The 22173-nt window shown below is 40.4% G+C and overlaps 1 protein-coding gene across 2 annotated transcripts in view; it reads left to right on the top strand.

The window, feature by feature from the left end:
• The window catches only part of GRIA3 (glutamate ionotropic receptor AMPA type subunit 3), a 307649-nt gene that overhangs the window by 192738 nt on the left and 92738 nt on the right, over positions 1–22173 (top strand). For both annotated transcript variants that reach the window (XM_005889307.2, XM_005889308.2), the window contains exons 6-7: positions 14347–14508; positions 18578–18745. In XM_005889307.2, coding sequence (XP_005889369.2) covers positions 14347–14508; positions 18578–18745 — 330 coding nt within the window. The remainder of the gene's footprint in view (positions 1–14346; positions 14509–18577; positions 18746–22173) is intronic.

Here is a 22173-nt window from a genome sequence, read left to right as displayed (position 1 = left end):
GGACTGTAGCCCACCAGGCTTCTTTGTCCATGGGATTTCACAAGCAAGATTACTTGGGTGAGTTCCCATTTCCTTCTCCAGAGGATCTTCCTGACCCAGGGATTGAACCCAGGTCTTCTGCATTGCAGGCAGATTCTTTACCAACTGAGCCACCAGGGAAGCCCCCAAAGGTGGTATATTAGAGACTAAAATTTGAAAAACATGCCAAGGTGACTTCCAGCTCCTCATTTCTTCCCTCCTAAAGGGTCTGTTTGGACCAGGGAAAGCCAGGAGTTTAGGCACAGCAGCTGGGTAGACCCTGATAGTGTAAGTGGGGGAGCACAACCAGTACATCATTAGCCTTGGAATATCAAGTCACCAGGCAGACTTCAAGTCAGTCCAAGTGGGCAAAAGCCAAAAGAGGTGTTGAGTGCCCTTAGCTACAATCTAAACAGAGCTGCAGCTCTGAAGGATCCATCAAAGCTGTCTAACAGTTCACACACACACACACACACACACACCACACAAACTGGATCTGGGTTGAGATGGTCCAACAACAGATATTCAATACCCAGCCCCCAAAATAAAACAAAAATCTCCAAGCATCTGAGGTGCCCCTGTGAGACTGAGCCATAGTAGGACTCATTGAGTCCTGCACCAGTTAACTCAACCTTAGAAGACACGACAGTTTCCTTGCCTAGGCTGAGACTGATCTCAGGGTTGGGGACAGTTGGGGGCCATACAGGAGCAAGTAATGCAGTGTCAGTTGCAAGTGGTAAGGGGCCGTGGGAGCCGGAGATCAAGTTAGCCATTGTGCCAGGGGAGAAAGGGGAAAGGAAACTATCTGAGATGCCACCCTGCTGTGCTACCTGTTTTATGTAGACTTTCTCTTTAATCTCTCCAGTGAGAACAGCCTTCTTACCTACTCACGTCCCCAAGCTTTTCAGAGACTGGGAAATGGCCTCTGAAAAGACACATGATTTGTCCAGAGTCTCCCAGCAAATCCATTACCAAGCTAGATTTCCAATCCACATTGGTCAGACTCTTTACCAAGAGCACCTTGCTCTTCTCATTTTACCCATTCAAGCATCTCAGTGAGACAGAAGGACAGCCTCACGAAGGTCACAAAAGAACATTTGCAAAGACATACATGTATATGAATGATGTATAAACTATAAATTTATGAGGGTGAAGTAATCAGAAAGAAAAAGGCTGAAAAAAAACAAGGACAGCATCTCTATCAGTGCCCCCTGACACATTCATTTCTTATTCATTCTCCCTCTCCCTCCCTCCCCTCCTCTGCCCTCTTCTCTTTCCCTCTCTCTCTCACACACACACAGTCCTCTCCCCTGCTTTCTCATCCCCCTCCTTTCTCTTGCTCTCTCTTCTCTCTTTCCTTCCCCATCTGCCCCATTCATATGATTAGTCTGCCAGGAAATAATGGTGGGGATTACTAGACTGTATCTAATTTGTCTAAAATTTTACTAAGGCATAAGCATTATTCAAAAAATTGAACCCCAAAGAGGAATCCAGGAGTAACCTAAGCTCAAACAAGTGAACTCTGCAGCTTACCAGATCTTGGGATGTAGCTGAAACAGAGAGGGGCCCACTTGGTTTAAAGGGAAAACAATTTTGAATGAGACTGAGTCATGCTGTTTTGCTTGCCAGTAACAACTGTTCCCTTCTGCTCCCTTCCCCTCCCAGGCCTTCTTGTTCTGTTCTCTACTCTTTCCCTTCTTTTGTTCTTCCATTTTTAATGTTCTAAATAAAAAATTCAAATATTCAAAGTCACGTGTTGTGATCACTGACACCTCAGCAGATGGCATGTAAACACAGAGCTCACTCGGCTGGAGCCTGGCCTTGCAGGCAAGGGAGGTGGGCTTGAGCTCCCTCCGGTCCTCAGTGCCAGGAGCCCGGTCACCTACCCTGGGTACACAAGTGCTCTGGTGGTGCAGGATTGATGTTCTTCTCCAAATGGAGACAGGACGCAGCAGAGTATCAAGGGAATGAGGAACCAGGACTGGGCAGGGGTCCAATGTCCTACTGTGCGTTTAGAAAGGCACAGGCAGTTGTCAGCTTGAAGTAGCCAACTTTGAAACTCTCATTTCCCCTGTCCAAAAACACCTCCATTATAGTCATCCCTTCCTCCCCCTGAAATTAACAAGGAAAGATCACTTCCTACTCAATGTTCTAGCAAGATACATTGAAAGAATTCTATTTTCTCCCCCAGGCCCCCCACATCATATCCTCTAAAACAGTATTTCTCAAACTATCCATAAAGAAAGGCCAGATTTCCCCCCAAATACTCACACAATAAAAGCACAACAAAAATAAATGGCTAAAAAACATAAAATAAACAAGACATGTAAAATAATGCACAATTATTTAGTATTAGATTCAACAGCCATATTACCCTGGCAAATTGTTATAAAGGCTTACACTCAATTTCTTTCCTTCTATCATCGCAGACTGGTAACAAACATCAGACCAGCACCAGTCTACACATACTTGCAGAAGAAAAAAAAACCAAGTGAACATTTTGGATAACCCTATTTAAAAAGAGAGAGAGAGATCAGTGGCTATTTTTCCCACTAATTGCACTTATGTCAACTCATAATTATTTGTATACAAATAACTCCCACTGGACTAAAGCGTTGTGAGGATAGGGACTAATTTTGATATGGCTCACCATTGTACCAACAGATAGCACTTAGATTTCAAAGTATGTTTGTTGATTGGATTAGAGAATAAAACAGGGAGTGAACAATACAAGCAACCTGTAATCAAGTGCTAATTTATGTGGTGTAATCTTTAACTCCATACATTACACCCTCTCAGGAGGATGTGTCTGCTTCTAGAAAAAGACTTGTGTCTCTCATTAGCAATCTGATAACTTGAATCACCACAAGTATTCATTTCCCTATCAAAGCATCACCCAGATGAACAATTCAGATGGCACTAAAGGCACAGCCAGCCTTCATCCAAATTGTGAGATAGATGCTTGTCCTTGGCAGCCTTCCACCCTTCATTCTACTGCTTTTATCTTTCCTATAGGCAAGCCACCTTTCTCATTTCTCACCCATAATCTACCATCAACTCAATGAAAGTCACCCAATTTATCTTGTCTCTGTTTTCCTCTCTGCACAAAATGTGCCCTAACAATAACATTGCATAAAGGAAATCTTCACGTAATATCTTAAAATGAGGTACTCTAAAAGTAAGCCTTGAATATATATATTTCCAAATCCTAATTATCTACACTACCAGAAGGAAAGTGAGTTGCAGTATTACATGAATAAATCAAGGGAGACAGGATAATACCAGAGTCATTTGAATCTTTGGAAGACTGAGTTGTCTGGCTATTCTCAAATCAGGGACACTCTGTGTTTGGATATCAGTTGTGGAAGTAATGTCTTTGTAAAAGATGACCTTGGAGAATTAATCAAACATACCAATAGTTTCTACTGCTGCTGCTGCTGCTGCTAAGTCACTTCAGTCATGTCTGACTCTGTGAAACCCCATAGACGGCAGCCCACCAGGCTCCACCATCCCAGGGATTCTCCAGGCAAGAACACTGGAGTGGGTTGCCATTTCCTTCTCCAATGCATGAAAGTGAAAAGCGAAAGTGAAGTCGCTCAGTCCTATCTGACTCTGTGTGACCCCATGGACTGCAGCCCACCAGGCTCCTCCGTCCATGGGATTCTCCAGACAAGAGCACTGGAGTGGGGTGCCATTGCCTTCTCTGTACCAATAGCTTACAAGCCCTGAATTAGGCACAGAGGTCATGGTTGGTTTTATACTGTTGGATTCAGGTGTGGGCAACAGTGCACTGGCTCATAAGGACGTGATGTGATTGAGAAGCAATGCAACTGATGAAATACAGCAAAACCTACAAATCTAACTTCTGAAGATGATATTCATATTTCCAACAAACCTTGCCTTTGTTGCACAGAGGCAAATAGTCAAGTGTACAGTTACTTATAACATAGGAAGTGAGAAAGTCGAGTTTCAACTTGCCCTACCCGCGAGCAGGATTGCCTCCAACCATTCTTTACCTTCTCTCATCTCCTTTCATCTCTCCCTCTGCACGTAATTTACTGGAACAACCAAAGGAAAGGAGACCACCATGGCAGTGAGCAAAAAACAAGAAAAGAAAATACAATTTCAACCAAACAGAATTGGTAAAATTCAAGGAGCACTAGAATTTGATATCTAGTCTAGACACAGAAAGATCTTTGAGTATCTGATCATCACATCTAGTCATTAAAATCCCTATGAAATAATAAAATGGGCTCAACAGAAATTCCTCTTAGTACAGCAAGGGATTTGGAATCTTGCAGTCACTTAGCAATAAGATTGTGGAGTTTATACATAAATGTATTACATGGAAAGCCCAGGAAGACATGCAACAGTGAAGGGAGGACAAGAGCCCATAAGCAGTTAGGATGTGCAAGAGCCTATGGAATACTAGCAAAAGAGGGGCACAACTGGCCTCACTAACTGGTAGCGAATACAGAGGCAACTTTAAGATGTTTCTTCATCATTATTTACTAACTGAAATGGTGCTTGACGAGTGAAACTTCAATAGATACCCAGAGCTCTAAAGGATGAAGTGAGGGCCTTTGTAGACAAAGGAAACAAAAATAAAAAGGCTTAGAAGGGTGTGATGTGGCTTGACTGTGAGAGCATGAGGCCTATTGAAGGAAAAGGTGTGGATAAGGCCAAGAGAACTAAAGATAACAGCTAATGGAAATCCCTGAAGGTCAAGTCAGGATATTCAGCTGTTAATATGTCTGTAGAAAGTAGGGAGTCATTGCAGTGATTTGGGGAAAGGACTATTATGCTCTAATGGGTGTTTTAGGAAGATAAATTTATTTAGGAAGATAAACTGGGAAAGTAAAGAACTGGAGCACCAGCTAGGAAGCCAAGACAATGATCTAGGCCAGTGGCTCTTAAGCTCACTTGTGCTTCATTCATCTGTTGAGTTTATTTAAAAAAAAAAAAAAACCAGGTGGTTGGGCCCCATACCCAGTGACCCAATTGGCCTAAAATGCCACTAATTGAAAGAAAGGATACAGGAAGAGGAAGAGATTTTAAGGGAAGATAACAATTTTTATTCGGGGCACATTCTTTTTAAGATGCACTTGGAGTAAGGAAGTTAATTTAGTGGGTAGACAGAAAAAGGGGTTCTACGTTCTACAGTTCTAAGAAAGGTTCTAGTTGGAAATTCATTGATATCTCATTCAGCATGAATTTGACTTGAACATTCTAAAAGAAAAAAAAATGAGTTATCCTTTTCCACAAAAATATCAAAGAAATCTATTGGAATACATTTTGTCTTTGGTAAAAATATATTATAAGATATATAGTGTTTAATAGCAGGTAAAGTTCAGTGAGGAAAAGAGAATTCACGGTATAGAAATTGCATTTGAAGTCAGAAGCCTGGCATGCTACAGTCCATGGGGTCACAAAGAGTCAGACACAACTGAGCAACTGAACTGAACTGACATTTAAATGCATGTATTAAATAAGAAAATACACATTTTCTGCCCTTTTATAAGCAGTTGCTATTGGAAGACATACTTGGGACAAGCACTTAAAGCCTGAAACAAATGTGAAAACAAACTAAAAAGGCTTAAAGAACTTTAAATGTTAATTTTGTTCTGAACTAAAGGTATGAGTTAAAAAGTAAAAACTTGTAAACTTACTTATCACGTATTTAGATTGGTAATCAAACACTTTTTCTAAAGACACGGATTTTGTGAGAATAAAAAAACTCCACCTGTATTTACATGTATTGCTATCTGGTCACTGCATTACTTCTGCTCACAGCAGGACTCAGGGGACAGGGTCGGAAATGCAGGATAAACAGGAAGCTGGGCCTGTGGTGCTGGAAGAAGCCTGAGTAGCGGTAGTTAGCATGTATGGGGAGGCCTCATGAAACTGCTCAGACATGGCTGACTGAGAAAACTGTCTTACCCATTGGTGTTTCTGTCAGGGAGGAGTGAGGATGGAACTTTCTGGAAAAGGTCACATGATAAAGATCAATGAATAAGAAGCTCAGGAGTGGAGTCTTAGGTAGCTGGCTGTAAGAATAATTTGACAGCTAGTAGGATGCATACTTTACTTTATTACTCCCTAACCCTTGCAATCCCGTCTTTTTCCTCTTTTACTTTTTGGGTTTGAGTGTTGAAAGCCTAACTCCTTCATTTGATTTTTACAGAAGCATCAGGCAACTAGGGATTCTAATTTCCCAACATAGCTGATTATGGGTGACCATCCCCAAATACTGGATGTGGGGTATTAGGAGGCATAAAACATCTCCTTTTAGCCTGAAGCGCTCTCCTAAAATATCTGTCTCTACATATTACCCCTGTTTCTTCTTTTTTTTTCCATTTTTACCTAACGGCTTCTGGGTGATAAAATCTGTGTGCAATTTGACAAAAGCTTCAGGGAGGCCAGACAGAGACTTCAATTCTTAAAAGAACAAACAGAATGGCAAAGTCCCTCTTGTAGATCACAAAGTGAGAGAAAAAAAACTGGCCAGGAAACTAATCATTCAGCCAGAGGTGCCCATTCAATATCCATTTTCACACTCCTTACTCCCACAATGCAGGAAACAGAGATTCAACTCCTGGGTCTGGAAGATCCCCTGGAGGAGGGCATGGCAACCCACTCCAGTATTCTTGCCTGGAAAATCCCATGGACAGAGGAGCCTGGTGGGCTACAGTCCATGGGGTCACAAAGAGCTGGACACGACTGAGCAACAAAGCAACTGTTAGAGATTGGTGCTGGATGGCTAAACCTGTTACAATCAGTTTTTTAATAAGGTTTCAAGAGGAGAAGGCAATGGCACCCCACTCCAGTACTCTTGCCTGGAAAATCCCATGGATGGAGGAGCCTGGTAGGCTGCAGTCCATGGGGTCCCTAAGAGTCGGGCATGACTGAGCGACTTCACTTTCACTTTTCACTTTCGTGCATGGGAGAAGGAAATGGCAACCCACTCCAGTGTTCTTGCCTGGAGAATCCCAGGGACGGGGGAGCCTGGTGGGCTGCCGTCTATGGGGTCGCACAGAGTCATACACAACTGAAATGACTTAGCAGCAGCAGCAGCATGGAGGTCAGGAAATGAAAATTCCCCAAAGTATAGAGTTTGGGTGAAAAACATCAACTGAAGATCACCAAAAGGTAAAAAAAAAAAAAAAAAGACCGGGAAGCACTGACTTCTAATACCACCCATCCTATCACTCTCTCCCCTTTATCGTTTTTTCCCCTTCTACTGAATATATGGCAGTCAGACTAGTTTCTGCCCCCCACCCCCACTTTGGCAGAATCTAATCTATGAGGAAATTTTTTTTAATTGGAGGATGTTGTGTTGGTTTCTGCTGTATGTCAACGTAAATCAGCCATAAGTATACATATATTCCCTCCCTCTTGAGTCTCCCACCACCCACACCCCACCCCTCTAGGTCATCACAGAGCACCGGCTGAGCTCCCTGTGATATACGGCAACTTCCCACTGTCTATCTTACACGTGGTAGTGTATATATGTCAAAGCTGCTGCTGCTGCTGCTGCTAAGTTGCTTCAGTCGTGTCCGATTCTGTGTGACTCCATAGACGGCAGCCCACCAGGCTCCCCCATCCCTGGGATTCTCCAGGCAAGAACACTGGAGTGGGTTGCCATTTCCTTCTCCAATGCATGAAAGTGAAAAGTGAAAGTGAAGTTGCTCAGTAAGTGTCCGACCCTCAGCGACCCCATGGACTGCAACCCACCAGGCTCCTCCGTCCATGGGATTTTCCAGGCAAGTGTACTGGAGTGGGGTGCCATTGCCTTCTCCGATGTCAAAGCTACTCTCTCAATTTGTCTCACCCTGTCCTTACCCTCTGTTTCCACATGTCCATTCTCTACTTCTGCATCTTTATTCCTGCCCTGCAAATAGGTTCATCAGTGTGGTCAGACCATTTCTAACTTCCACCATCCTGCCACTATGTCCCCCTCTATCACCATCATTTTATTGCCCTTCTCAGACACTCTGGCTATTGTTTGGCCTTTTGTCTGTGTTATTGCCTTTAGGTTGGTTTCAAGGATTCACAACTTTAACTTTACCACTTTGACTGCTGTGGGTGTCTTGCAAAATGAAAATTATTACAAAAAGAGTTCCTGGAACCAGACACCTCCAGCCATGGATCTAGATCCTCGGTCCTAAAATAACTGTGATTCTCAGTTTATGCCTTTTACACCATTTTAACAGATATTCTCATGCTCGCTAAATGTTTTGTTGTCGCCTCTCCCCCATCCGTGTCATTGATGAGCCTATCAGGAAAATCAGGCCTCTGTTTACAATCCTCATAGACTGGACTCTCACAACAATAGAATGTACTAGAGGACAGACTTGTGGTTGCTGGCTGATAGGGGGAAGGGATGAATTGGGAGTATGGGAACAGCAGATGCAAACTATTATATATAGAATGGATAAAAAACAAGGTCCTACCTTTTAGCACAGGGAACTATGTTCACTATCTTATGCTAAACTATAATGGAAAAGAATAGGAAAAAGTATGTGTGTATATATATATATATATATATGAAAGTGAAAGTGAAGTCACTCAGTTGTGTCCAACTCTTTGCAACCCCATGGACTGTAGCCTTCCAGGCTCCTCCACCCATGGAATATTCCAGGCAAGAGTAGTGGAGTGGGGTGCCATTGCTTTCTCCAATATATATACACATACATAGGTGAGTCACTTTGCTGTACAGAAGAAATTAACACAACACTGTAAATTAAGTATACTTCAATTAAAATTCTTAAATAATCATAAAAAAATAGACTATAGCAATTTGTGAAGGAAACAGTATCTGCATTAACAAATTGAATACAGATGGAAGGACATGACTGAGCAACTGAGCACAGGAAGGCGGTCCTTCCGTGGAAACCTAGCACATAGCTAGAACATGAACCTCAACTTGAAATTTCTGGAACTGCCTTTCATCTTTTATTTTCCCCTTTATCATCCAGATGGTTGAAGGTCATTTCTGTTGCATTACGGTCTGCTTAGAGTTTTAGACAGACATAGTCCCATCTCATGGTCTCTATGTATGGATGAATAAGATGTCTTAAAATAATCACAAAGGTCAAGAAAGTGAATCAGGAGCCAGCCAGCTACTCCCCTGAATCAGAACATTTCTCCTAACTTCCCCTATCATACCAGAATACTCCTTGCCACCATCATTTTTTTCCCCTGTTTTATATACCCTGCATGGTTTGTTTTCGTTTTGTTTCAGTGTCTTTACATGGCTTTCAGGGATACACAGCCTCAGTATAAACACCATGAGGGGTTATGACCAGCTCAACAACTAAAATCTAGCTACATATTCTAGGAAAATGCAGTGTCTTAAATTCAGATAGCAGAGAAAACCAGTAGCCTGGCACCTCTTACTTTTTAGCCAGAATCCATCTTTTATTAACACACTATCGGTTCCCACCACTCCTCTTTCTTTTTTCCTGCCTCCTTAATGTATGTTTGCTGGTCACTTTTGTTGCATTAGTTATTTCACTGAAGCTGTGGGTAGCCTTAAGCCCCAGTTCTCAACTATGGTTTTACATGACAATAGACTCTAGAAACTTTTTCGAGAAATAAGCAATAGGATAGATATTGGAGGTGGATCAGGAACCAGCAAAATCTCCCTTCTTAGCCATCTCCTCTCTCCTAACTTCCATCTTTCTTCCACTTTTTTTCTTTACCATCCATGTTTGTTGATCATTTATTTTGTGTTAATGTCTTTTGAGAGGTTTTAAGAGAGTCAGTCTCAACTTTCCCACCTTGAAGACTGTGATTCACCAGCCTAAGGAGGAGATCTAACCAGAGGTAATGAATGGGTGAAATGCTTTAAAATAATGGGATAATCTCTTGAATCCAAATGTTATTATTATAATCTTTCCATTTCTGTGTCTTTGGTTTCTATTTGCTTTGCCAATAATTGAGAAAGATATGTTAAATCTCCAGTTTGATTTTTAAAACTAAATTTAGTATTATTGGTTTCAGTCATGTCTGATTCTTTGCAACCCCATGGACTGTATAGTCCATGGAATTCTCCAGGCCAGAATACTGGAGTGGGTAGCCTTTCCCTTCTCCAGGGGATCTTTCCCAACCCAGGAATCGAACCCAGGTCTCCCACATTGCAGGCAGATTCTTTAGCAACTGAGCTACAAGGGAAGCCCAAGAATACTGGAGTGGGTAGCCTATCCTTCTCCAGTGGATCTTCCTGACCTAGGGTCTCCTGCATTGCAGGTGGATTCTTTACCAACTGAGCTATCAGGTAAGACCCTGGTTTTAAATATAATAATAATAATAATGGGATAGGAGAATTAGGAGCAGGAGAGCTAGCCCCTGCCCCTCAGTCTGTACTTCTCTCCTAACATCCATCTTCGTACACTTACCCCCACTCTTTCATTGATTCCATTTTCCTTTCTGGATGTTGTATCATCACCTCTGCTGTGTGTCTTTACATTGGTTTGGGGGGATCCTCAGCCTGCCTTTAGCGTTACAAGTGTCATAACCATAAAAATCCAAAGATTATTATAGGATGCTGCAATGCCTTCAAATAGGAGGAGGAGAAAGACCAGAATCCAACCAAAACTGCCCTTTAAACAGACCCTCTCTCTGAATTGCCATCCGCCTTTTCTCTCTTTCCTCCTTTCCCCTCCTATGTGTTAGATGTCAGCTCTGTTGCATTAGTGTATGTCTGAAGAGGCTATAGAAAGAATCAAGCTTCAATTTTTACAATCCTGTGGACTGTCAGTGGCATTTGAATCATGGAATTTAACAATAGTTGATATCAAAAGAAAATTCTTTAAAAAAAAAAAAAAGTGTTAGAAATAGAAGGACGAGCAACTCCTGCCTTTAGCCAGAGCAGCTTTCTTTACATCCCCTTCTCTACCATTTGCCTGATTTCTCTTTTTCCCTTTTATGTCCTTGATAATTGTTGGTTAGCTCTGCTGCATTCGTGTTTTTTTCAGAGGGATTAGGGAAAATCCAGCCTTGATTATCTCCACCTTGAGAACTGTGACTCACTGCATCTAAATGCTGGGCACCGGGGCAACATTCAAGCTGTAGAATCTGATAAGAGATCGCAAACAAACGGAACACAAATAGGACAGAGGCAGAGTTAGGCCCAGGAGCCAGCCTACTTTTGCCCTTTAGCAGCAAGATCTCTCCTTTCATCTTCCTAAATTCTATTACCTCCTTTTTTTGTTTGTTTTTTGTATTATTTTGTTTTGTTTTTGGCCGCACTGTGCAGCTTGCAGGATCTTAGTTCCTCGACCAGGGATAAAACCCGTGCCCCCTTGCAGTGGAAACACAGAGTATTAACCACTGGACCACCAGGGGAAGTCCCTCTGCTTTTTCTACCACACTTCTCTCTCCATTTTGTCCATGGGGCTGTGTTAGGCTTTCTGCCCATGTGGATGGGTTTAAGCCCTCAGGGCAGTTGGCAAGAGCTAATGTTGTGGAGGTCTTGCCAGACGAACAAGCCATTTGAGGTGACCTTCCCCTGGGTTGATTTGTGCTGCTAAGGATGCATTCCAGGCTATTCCAGTCTGAGAAGTGCCAGAACGTAATCCCAGCTATGTGTGTCATAAAACATGGGCTGACTGAGAAACTTCTAGGTCCTTAGTGATATGGTTGCTATGAGGTAGAAACATGAGTGCAGAGTGTTCTTCTGGAGATACTTCCAAATTACAGTATGTTTAACAGGCAGGAAGACAGCCAAGCGGGAATATATGGGGCCTGTGTGGCAGAGCCAAAGCCTTATGGAAGTAAGTGGAGGTGACTGGTGAGGTAAATTTGAATTGGACCCCTCCTTTTAGTGTCTCTGCTGAGAAAAAGATAGTGAGGTAAAATGTTTCTGGGGGGTGCTGTGGTGAGTAACAAGACTGAAGTGCTGGCTCTTATGCCTTAAGGCAGATGTGAGATTTCTGGGATCCTTTCTCTCGCCCTCCCTGTTGTTAATCCTGTGTTGCCATTTGAACATGCTATAGTATGAAGGAAATGGGAGTGTGAGGCTTATCCAAAGTATAAACGGTACAGGAAATACTATTTCCTAGAGCAGACTATGACCATTGACCCTGGGGACCAAGATGGTGGCAGAAGCTTTCTTAACTCTTTTCTTTCAAAGAAAGGGGCTCCCTCTTTCAGGCCAACACCAGAGAGCCCCCACCAGCAGACAGATGGACAGTTGCTCAATGCTCTTGTGTAATACTTTTTAACTTGCAAACATGGTTTGGTACAGCAAATGACTTAAAGCCATTTGTTGAAGTTTTATCCTCGGCTTTCTATTTGTATGTATGTTTAGGGGGTGAGAGTTGGGAGTTGGATAATAGTTAGGCTTAAGCCGCATCTGGAGCCTCTTCATGCCTTTACACACAAGCAAGCCTTTCTGCTCATTGTTGTGCAAAGGGGAACACATGGGAGAAATCATTGAGTCTTTGTTTATTTCAGGAAGGAGACCTTTGGGAGAAAACTCATCCTAACAAGTTAATATTCATTTTAAAAACATCTTGTGATCATTGGAAAGAAGGAATAGTTCTCAGTGATGCAAACTCTTTGGCTCATATCCCACATATGAAAGGAAGAGGAATGGGGTGAGGAGTAATAACTGAAAACGCTGCTTCACTAAAGTATTTTCTACGACTGCCTTGTTGCCCATATTAAAGAAACAGAGAATTAAAAGAAGCAGGCATCAGAATGGTAACTAGAGAGGCATACAAGAGCGGGACTTCTGGGTATTGGTTACATTCATGCGTTCAGTTTGTGAAAATTCATCAGCCTATACTTAAAGATGTGTGCACTTTTCTATATGATTATTATACTTCAATGAAAACTTAGAATGCAAAAAAAGAAAACTTTTGAGAACTAGTAGGGATTTAAGTAATATAGTGTATGCATTTATAAACCCACTGAGTGGTATATTTAAGACTTGTGCATTTTATTGGATGTAAATTTTATCAAAAGAGAGAAAGAAATGGGGGTTTCCATGGTAGTTCAGTGGTTAAGACTTTGCCTTCCAATACAGGGGATGTGGGTTCAGTCCTGATTGGGGAACTAAGATTTCACATGCGTTGAGCCCAAAAAACCAAAATGTAAAAAATGAAAGCAATATTGTAACAAATTCAATAAAGACTTTAAAAAGAAAGCCTTTAAAAAAAAGAAGCAGCAGCAGAAGAAGGAAGGAAAGGAAGGATGAAAACTTCAAGCACTGAACTCTACTTAATGACCTATATGCTGAAGTCTTTGGTATGAAGTATTCTAACATTTGCAACTTTCTTTGGAAAAGCATCCAAAAAATGAAATGGATTGATGGATGGATAGAAAAATGTTAATTGTGAAATCTGAAGTGACTACTTCATTTTCACTGTATAATTCTTTCAACTTTATTTTTGAAACAATTTTATATGTAAATATTGGGGAGGAAAATCTAAAGGCAGGGGAAAGAATTCTTTAAATTTATTTATGAGTATAAATATTGGCTCCAACCCACTGAGGACCTAAGGGGATCAAAAGCAACTAGCAAGAGCCAATTATCCAGCAGAAATAGCAGAACTCCTGGGAGAGGTATCTCAGAAAATAGCAATGCCCAGTGGAACTGGTGATACCCAGGTGAAGATGGCATGATATGAACATGAAGAGATTCCTTCAGGAGGCTTAGGTGGCAGAGACAACAGACAGAAACCAGAACAAAAGAAGAAAATGGTGGATGCTATGAAGTAGCTGTCAAAACTCATTCATGGACTCATGTGAGACATACCCTGGGGTTTGTACCATCACATACAACCAAGCTGTCAGTTTCACTCTTTGGCATTTTTGTAAATTACAAATGTTGAAATTACTCATCATTCAAATCTGAAAAGCAATCTGCTGTATTTGGCATGTTAGCTAGGGCCCACTTTTTGAACAGTTTCCAGTTATATGAATCATTGTATTTGTATTCATTGAAGAAAGATTTAAAAATATATAGGTAAATGAAAGAAATAAAAACATTCACTTAAAATTGACTCTGATGTTTGTCCTTTCAGTCACTAACTAAATAAAAACATGGGCACTAAAATGGAAGGATGTATATTTTCTCCATCATGCCTGTAGTTTCAGAGTGCCCTAAGAATTTGTCTGTATCAGGAGTTGTTTGTTTGTTGTGATTTTGGTTTTTGTTGAGATATAATTGACATATAACCATCTGTCCAGAGTTTTTTTGATTGCTAAAGAAGGATCTTGGGAAAGGAACTTTCATTTCTTCCTTAGCATTGTAACAGATACAATGAGTAAGAATGCATGACCTCTCACAATCACAAGTCTCTCTCAATCTCTTTCTAGGGTTTTACCGATATTTTGCTAGAAAGAGTCATGCATGGGGGAGCCAACATTACAGGATTCCAGATTGTCAACAATGAAAACCCTATGGTTCAGCAGTTCATTCAGCGCTGGGTGAGGCTGGATGAAAGGGAATTTCCTGAAGCCAAGAACGCACCACTAAAGGTAATGTTCCACAGCAGGTAGAAACCTTAGGCCAGCTTTCCAGAGCGTCTTAGTATGGCCTTTATATATTTATGGCCATCCGGTGATCAAGTGGTTGTCCCTCAGAAGTGTTTCAAGGATGCTAAAACACAACTGCAGGTGATGCTCCTGCATTTGAAAACTAAATTCGCAAATAAAGAAGCTATTAGAAGGAGGTCTTTTAAACCCAGTGTTTGGAAATGGTAACTTAATTTGTTAATGAATTTTATTTTTAATATGCTTATAACTTACAATTTTACAAGAACCTAAATTGGACAAAGGGTGAGGGCAGTGGGAATAGGTAAGGAAAATTGATAGTCTGAAATGGAAAATTAGATTTTACATTATTGATGTGATTGCTTTGTGTTAATAAGTTTCATGAATCTCAGAACACCCAAGTGAATTAGGTTCTAATACAGAGTATGTGTTGCCTATGTATATATTGAATGGAAATGTTTTCCTGCCTACAAAAGTGTCTTTAAATAATTAGATTACCTAAGTTGCTTGTTTTCACGAAATCAAGATAAGAACATTAAAAGCAGAAAGTTATGCTTAAAGTGCACATTTTTCATTCGTGTTCCCCTATGGCTAGAAATCCTATTATTTTAAAATCAGCAATTAAAACAGATAAATGGGGGAAAGTTATTCATGTTACACAAAGGATCTTTCCAATGAATTTTAAGTAACCCATTCCCTTAGTGCATTGATTTAAGTATGAAACAGACTTTAAATTCTTCCTTCCTGATACAGTGAACGCATGTATGTACCATGAATATGGGATCCTTGTGATCTAGATGAGGAATCAAAGTAGAGCCAAGGTTCAAGGCCCTTCCCTAAAAAAGGAAAGGGGAGGGGACATTTCCTTTCTTATGGTCTGGAGGTGCTCATCCTCACATCTTTCCTCCCTGGGAAGAATACAATCAAGAGGAACAATAGGCACATAGACAGAAAAGAGAGACATTCTGAATCATCCATGCAGGATCACCCTGTATAGGTCACATCAACATAAGACAAGTGCGACCTTACCTTGTGCAATTGATATATTCTAGAAAAGTTGTAAGTTATAAGTTAAACACCTTTTAAAAAAATAATCTAAGCCATGCAGTAGTTAAGTGGTCCTCTGTGATTGTAGCGATTACTTCATATGTGCCAGATTTTTCCAGTGGCCTCATATGTTTCAGTAAATATGGCCACAATTCCTATGATAAATCGTTTGTAGTCAAATCTCTTTTTTAAGATGATGATTTTATTTTTTTATTGAGGTACGCCTGACATGTGACATTGTATTAGTTTTAAGTACACAACATAATGATTTGATATATGTATATATTGCAAAATGATCACCACAATAAGTTAACGTGACCACCACAGTTACAGTTTTTTCTCATGATGAGAACTTTTAAAATCTATTCTCTTCGCAACTTTCAAAAATATTTACAAGGCAATATTATTAACTATAGTCACCATGATATACGTTACAGTCCCAGAACTTATCAATCTTATAACTGGAAGTTTATACCTTTTGACCACCTTCATTCATTTTTCCCTGTTCCCCAGCCCTCACCTCTGTTCTCTGTTTCTAATGAGTTCATTTTGGGGGAGGATCCACATATAAGTGAGATCATATAGTATTTGTCTTTCTCTATCTGACATATTTCACTTAGCATAATGGCATCTGCCTATCAAAAATTGTAGGATTTCTTGCTTTTGATGGATTATTGAGTATGCTGCATTGTGTTCTGTGCGTGCATGTATATTTTTACTGAAATATAGTTGACGTATGAGTATATATGTGCATGATATGTATCACTTTCTTTCCTTATCCATTCACCATTTGATGATTTGATGGACACAGGTTTGTTCCGTGTGCTCACTATTGTAAATACTGCTGCAGTGAACATGGGGGATGTGATATTTCTTTGAGACAGTGATTTTATTTCCTTCAGATATATGCCCAAGAGTGGAATTGCTAGATCATATGGCAGTTCTATTTTGAATTTTTTGAGGAACCTCCATATTGTTTTTCACAGTGACTAAGCCAATTTACATTCCTGTCAGCAGTGCATGAGCGTTCCCTTTTCTTCCATCCTCACCAGTGCTTACTGTTGTCTTTTTGACAACAGCCATTTTCATAGGTCTGAGGTAATATCTCCCAATGGTTTGATTTGCACTTCTTTAATGAATCAAGTCTTTTTATGGGCTAAATCTGCCCATACATCTGGGTGAGCTTATACAAACATATTTCCATATAACTGCCAATCCACTGTTTTGCCATCCTTAGATTTAGCAGGCAATAGGTAGAAGGAAACAATTCATTTAGTCAATATTTTAGGGGTATCTACAGTGTGTCAGACACTATGTTAGGCACACACAAAAATGGACAAGAGTAAAAGTCTGAAAAGGGTACTAAAGAGTCATTTATGCCTGTTTAGAAGCTGTAGAAGTTGTACAAAAGAGAAAGAAGACAATCTCAGCTCTGGATTATCCATTGATAACTCATAATATGTATGATGCAAAATTCTCAGAATTTACTGAGAAGAACTGTTCAGGCTTATAAGCAAACCCTTCAAATAACTTAGAAAAATGGAATATTTCAATAGATGGTTACAACTTTCAGATTACTTTGACTTGCAGTACCCATTATGGGACCTTGCTCTATATCAGTCAGACAAAAAGTCTGCTTTAGAAAATGACGGACAATATTTTTGATCAGGAAATAAAGTTGTGTAGAAATTAAAATTCTGATGCTTAATTTAGTCTATATTTTATGAACATTTCTTTTGGGGGCTTTTTTTAGATACTCACACATTAGTAAGTAGAAGCTAAAAAAGTAGAAAATTAAATAGCTATTTTGGCATGGCTGGGAGAGGACTATAGAAAGATTGCTGACAATTTATGCAGTCAGCTGGAAAAAAATCACTGCCATGTTGGCTGTATGTAGTTTGCAGATTGTTTTTTTCATGAAAGAACATATGTCCCTTGTTACTGTCATAATTGATATAAGAAAAGTAACTTGAGAAAAGTCAGAAAAGTAAGTTGATAGTTCTAAGGACGACAATGTATTCACTCACAATTGTATAGGGACATACTATATAGAGAGACAATTCCCTCTAGGGCATTTTTAGTTTCATTTTTTAAAAAAATCAAGAGTTCTATATTCTACCAGTATTTGTCACCCCTGCAAAACAGGGGCCAGCTTATTTTAATCATACTTTGTTGATTCAGTTAATGAAAAGGCATCCACCATGTCAACTGCAGATAATCAAATCCCTTGTGTTAAATGACTGGCCTCATCCTTAGTAGAGCATATCAGTACAGTTTATCCAAGGAATAGACAGTAACTGTTCTTGAAACTGTTCTTGCCTGGAAAAGGTAGCATCATGAAGCATTGCCTATGAATTGTCAACATTATCAGATTTAAAACTCAATAACAATTGTAATTTTATACCATCGAAAACCAGCTTTAGATTTCGCTACCCTCCCCCTCACCGCCTTCCCCAGGAAACAAAAACTGATTTATTGCTGGCCAGAAGTCCCAGTTCACCAGAAACATGGTCCAGACAGAAATGATTAATGTTTCCCTCCAAATTAATTTCAAGCTGTCTAACTTAGCTATTTCCATTTTCCCCTAAGTAAACACCAGATCTGAATTTTCTATTAGAAACAGCAATAACCCAACCTTGCTTTAGGATATGCTATTTCCTCTCCAATCTACATATGCCATCCTTTAACTTCCCACATATTTCACTCTCTATAAAGGACCTGGCCTTTTTAGTAGTCACTCACTCAATACAAAACACAGCATTGAGAACCAGAGAGCGATTCCCTTGAGCAATTTGATCTTAATAATCTTAACCTGTGTGCACATGAGGTAAGCTGCATCATTCTAGAATGGATCAAAGTCAGGCTTGCCCAGAGAGATCCATTGATTCAAATAATTAAGAGGGTGAGTTCATAGAACAAGAGTTGGAAATGAATGAAAATAAGGAATGAGGCGAGTTTGGAGAGCCTCATTTGTCATGATGTCTTGTTTTCCATACGTCCATTTCAGTACACTTCTGCACTGACGCACGACGCAATACTGGTCATAGCAGAAGCTTTCCGCTACCTGAGGAGGCAGCGAGTGGACGTGTCCCGGAGAGGCAGTGCTGGAGACTGCTTAGCAAACCCTGCTGTGCCCTGGAGTCAAGGAATTGATATTGAGAGAGCTCTGAAAATGGTAATGCCCACAATGGGTAATTGGGGTGGGAGTACCTTAAGTGAAAGTGAAAGTCGTTGAGTTGTGTCCAACTCTTTGCCACCCTATGGACTATAGCTCACCAGGCTCCTCTTCCTTGGAATTCTCCAGGCCAGACTACTGGAGTGGGTCGCCAGTCCATTCTCCAGGGGATCTTCCCAACCCAGGGATTGAACCCATGTCTCCTGCATTGCAGGTGGATTCTTTACCATCTGGGCCACCAGGGAAGCTGGGGGTACCTTGTAAAGACCCAAAAGGCCATCAATCCTGAGAAAAGACACCCTAAAAGGAAGAGGATCAGAGTCTATAGACTGTTCAAAGTGTACAGAAAGATAAGCATCTATATTTATTCATCAAAATCTAGGCATCTAAAACTAAAAGGTTCTTCCTTGAAGCTTAAGAAATGGTATCAGTAAATTTAAGGCAAATGAATATTTCATTCTTACTATGGCGTGGAGAGTAAATCAAGCTCAATATCCTTGAAAGTTGCAGATTAAACATGAAAATGGCTTTCCAAAAATTCAGGCTTTCCAGAAAATGACATTACTTAGGGGGACTAGGGTATTCTCTAGGAAGCTCGTATCTTCAAGGTAGACCTTACTGGCATCCTGACTTATCAGCCAATTATTATCCTGGATGGACTGTGGAATAGAGCCAGGGTGATAGTGTTTCTATTGTCAAAAAGAACCTGTAATACTATATTCTACAAGGTGAGAGGCAGGAATACGATCCCTTTTTACACCTACTTAAGAGGCTTTTCCCCAATGCCTTAGAGAAAAATCCTAAAGAAAAATACAAGGAATCAATGGCTAGACAGTCAAATAGGTCATTTGTTTTTAGTAGTTACTGGGTGGGAGAGCATTTCAGGCTTTGAGCAGTATCCTTTGAACAGATTCCATTATTCACACTAGAAGGAGCATCACCCATTCAGTGCAGCTTTCCAAGCAAAAGATCTTTCCTGAATATTTTGTGTTATGCTACATACGCCTGCTTGCATTAAAATGAGCCTTCAGCAGTACAAGACTCTCTTATTTCTCCTTTAATTATCCTGATGTTTGGAATATCCAAATCAACAAAGAGATCAACAATGATAAAAGAATTCTGTGCACAACCCAGCAACGAAGAGCCTGTAATGGCCTCATAACATACATCATTTTGTGTAGTTGGCTCTCTTACTGCTGCCTTCAATTTGCCAAGTTGGAAGCATTCAATCAAAAAGGGTTAGTAGCCCCTGTGTGTCTCTCCAAGAAAGAGATATGACTCATTCTCCCATCATGCAGATTTTTATGTCATTATGTCAGTTCTCTAACAAATGCCCTGAGTGTAGTTTTATGGAGGTAGCACTGCACAATTTTTGAAGAGCAGTTAATTAAATTCAACCTTCATAGCTGTTACAAGATTTGTATTGTCAGGTGAAACATAATGATGAGTGAAATATAAAACTCCCTCGGAGTGAATCAAAAGGAGTTTTCATCAACAAAAACCTCAAGGGGCAAGTGCCAGCATCTCCAGTTGACCCCCCTTCATGACACAAATGACTCTCTACTCCCAATACAAAACTAGCTACCAGAGCGAAGGATGAAAAATGAATTTGGCAAGACAAAAATTAGATTAATCATATTATGGCACAAATTGTTTCTGAATGTCTGACTCACTGATAAAGCTCAAGCTGTAAGCCAGGTAGGTAACCTTCCTCCCCAGGCCCTCATGATCAGACACTCAGCAGGAAGGATGTTTTTCCTCTTTCCGTAGGCCAGCCTATGGCTTCAGAGGGGCTGGACAGTATCAGCTTCTTCCCAAAGTACCTGTTACCTTGTGACAAATGATTGGTTTTCAGAGGACTGCTAGAGAGGATGGCCTAAAGCACTAAAGACTTGACCATATTAAAAGAAATTCCATTTTATTTAAGTTAATTAAAAGTGAGAATGCATGATGTAAAAGCATTCCTCATTGTGACTAGCACATAGTTGTTGCTCAATCAATCATTTTCTTCCTTCAAAGAAATCTGGCAAACAAAATCATTGCCTGATAGAGGCTCCGAAAGGGCCTGTTTTAATGAATAAATAATCACACCATTCATTTAACAAATATTTACTGAGTACCAACGACTATGTATCAGGCTCCAAGTTAATATGCAAACATGAAATAATATGAGGGAACTCATATTTAAATTGCTAATATGTAAAGAAGTACTTTTGAAAACCTTACAGCCACTTGCAGATCGGGTAACGATTATCCTTACAATCTACCAACAGTGCAAAGATTAGCCTTAGCATGGTCTACTGAAATATGTCACAATTCTAAGTCATTGAAAATTGTCCACTGGTTCAATAAGCATTTATTGAACCCTGCTTTATCCCAGGCTCTGGATTCGTTGCCAAGAACACAGAAAAAGAATGCCTTTCCATCTTTAGATGCTCCCAGTCTAGCAGGGGAGGCGGAAATACATAGATGATTTAAATGTTATGGTGAAGTTCCACATGGAGTGCTATGGGAACCCATAGGAGAAGCACCTAATATAGCCTGAGGTGCAGGGTGGAGAGGATTGGGAAACTGTCACTGACATTCATATCCTTAAAAATAGACTTCTCTCGGAGTGGTAGTCCAATTCGACTTGTGCTCACCAAAAGCTCTGATCAGTCTAGGCTGTTGTCCAGTTTGCAGATCATGCTCAGATAGGCTGAATCTTTAGAAATATACAATTCTTAATGAGACTGGAAGCCTTTGCTATTTACAGCAATGAAGGATTTCCTTAATATGTTCCTCTGCCAGTGTCTCTACCCTACCTATCTCCTCTCCCAGAGTTCAATGCTCAAAATAGAGTGTAAAGAACCCTTCATGCATCACAGACCCATCCCTCATGCATACATCAGAACCATCCCTCAACAAAGAATCTTTTCTTTAGCCAGAAGCATGATGTCACCTTCTCTGCAAGCCTAAGCTGACAGTAGTGCTTAGGTTTGTTGGGTCAGTAGGACAATCGTCTTGTCTTCAGGAAGTCACATGGGGGCATTTCTCCTTCAACAGATATTCCATGGTCTCCTATAGGTGGTGAACAAGGGCCCTCCCTTTAAAAGGATGCTCACTACTATTTGCCATCAATTTTCTCTTCTGCTGCACAAGCCTATTACCACTTCTGACCTGCTTAACAAACAGCTTGTCATTTTTCTATAAGTGATGAAAAAGTATTCCATCCTTTCATCATGGGAGAATAAGACAGATTCTTTTTCTCTGAAGCAAATTCCTTGACCCATACTCACCAGATGAGTAATTCAAGTGGGTAACAATAATGCCATATCTAGAGAAGGTCTTTCATCCAGTGTCCTTGAACTGTCAAAAATAGGTAAGGAAATCTCTCCACCCATTAGAGGCAGTCTCTTATTAGTTAATAATATGGGACCCAGACCAAG

The sequence above is a fragment of the Bos mutus genome, chromosome X (assembly GCF_027580195.1).
Source record: "Bos mutus isolate GX-2022 chromosome X, NWIPB_WYAK_1.1, whole genome shotgun sequence".
Taxonomy (NCBI): domain Eukaryota; kingdom Metazoa; phylum Chordata; class Mammalia; order Artiodactyla; family Bovidae; genus Bos; species Bos mutus.
The sequence above is the reverse complement of the archived record's forward strand: the minus strand, read 5'-3'. Positions and strand labels throughout refer to the sequence as shown.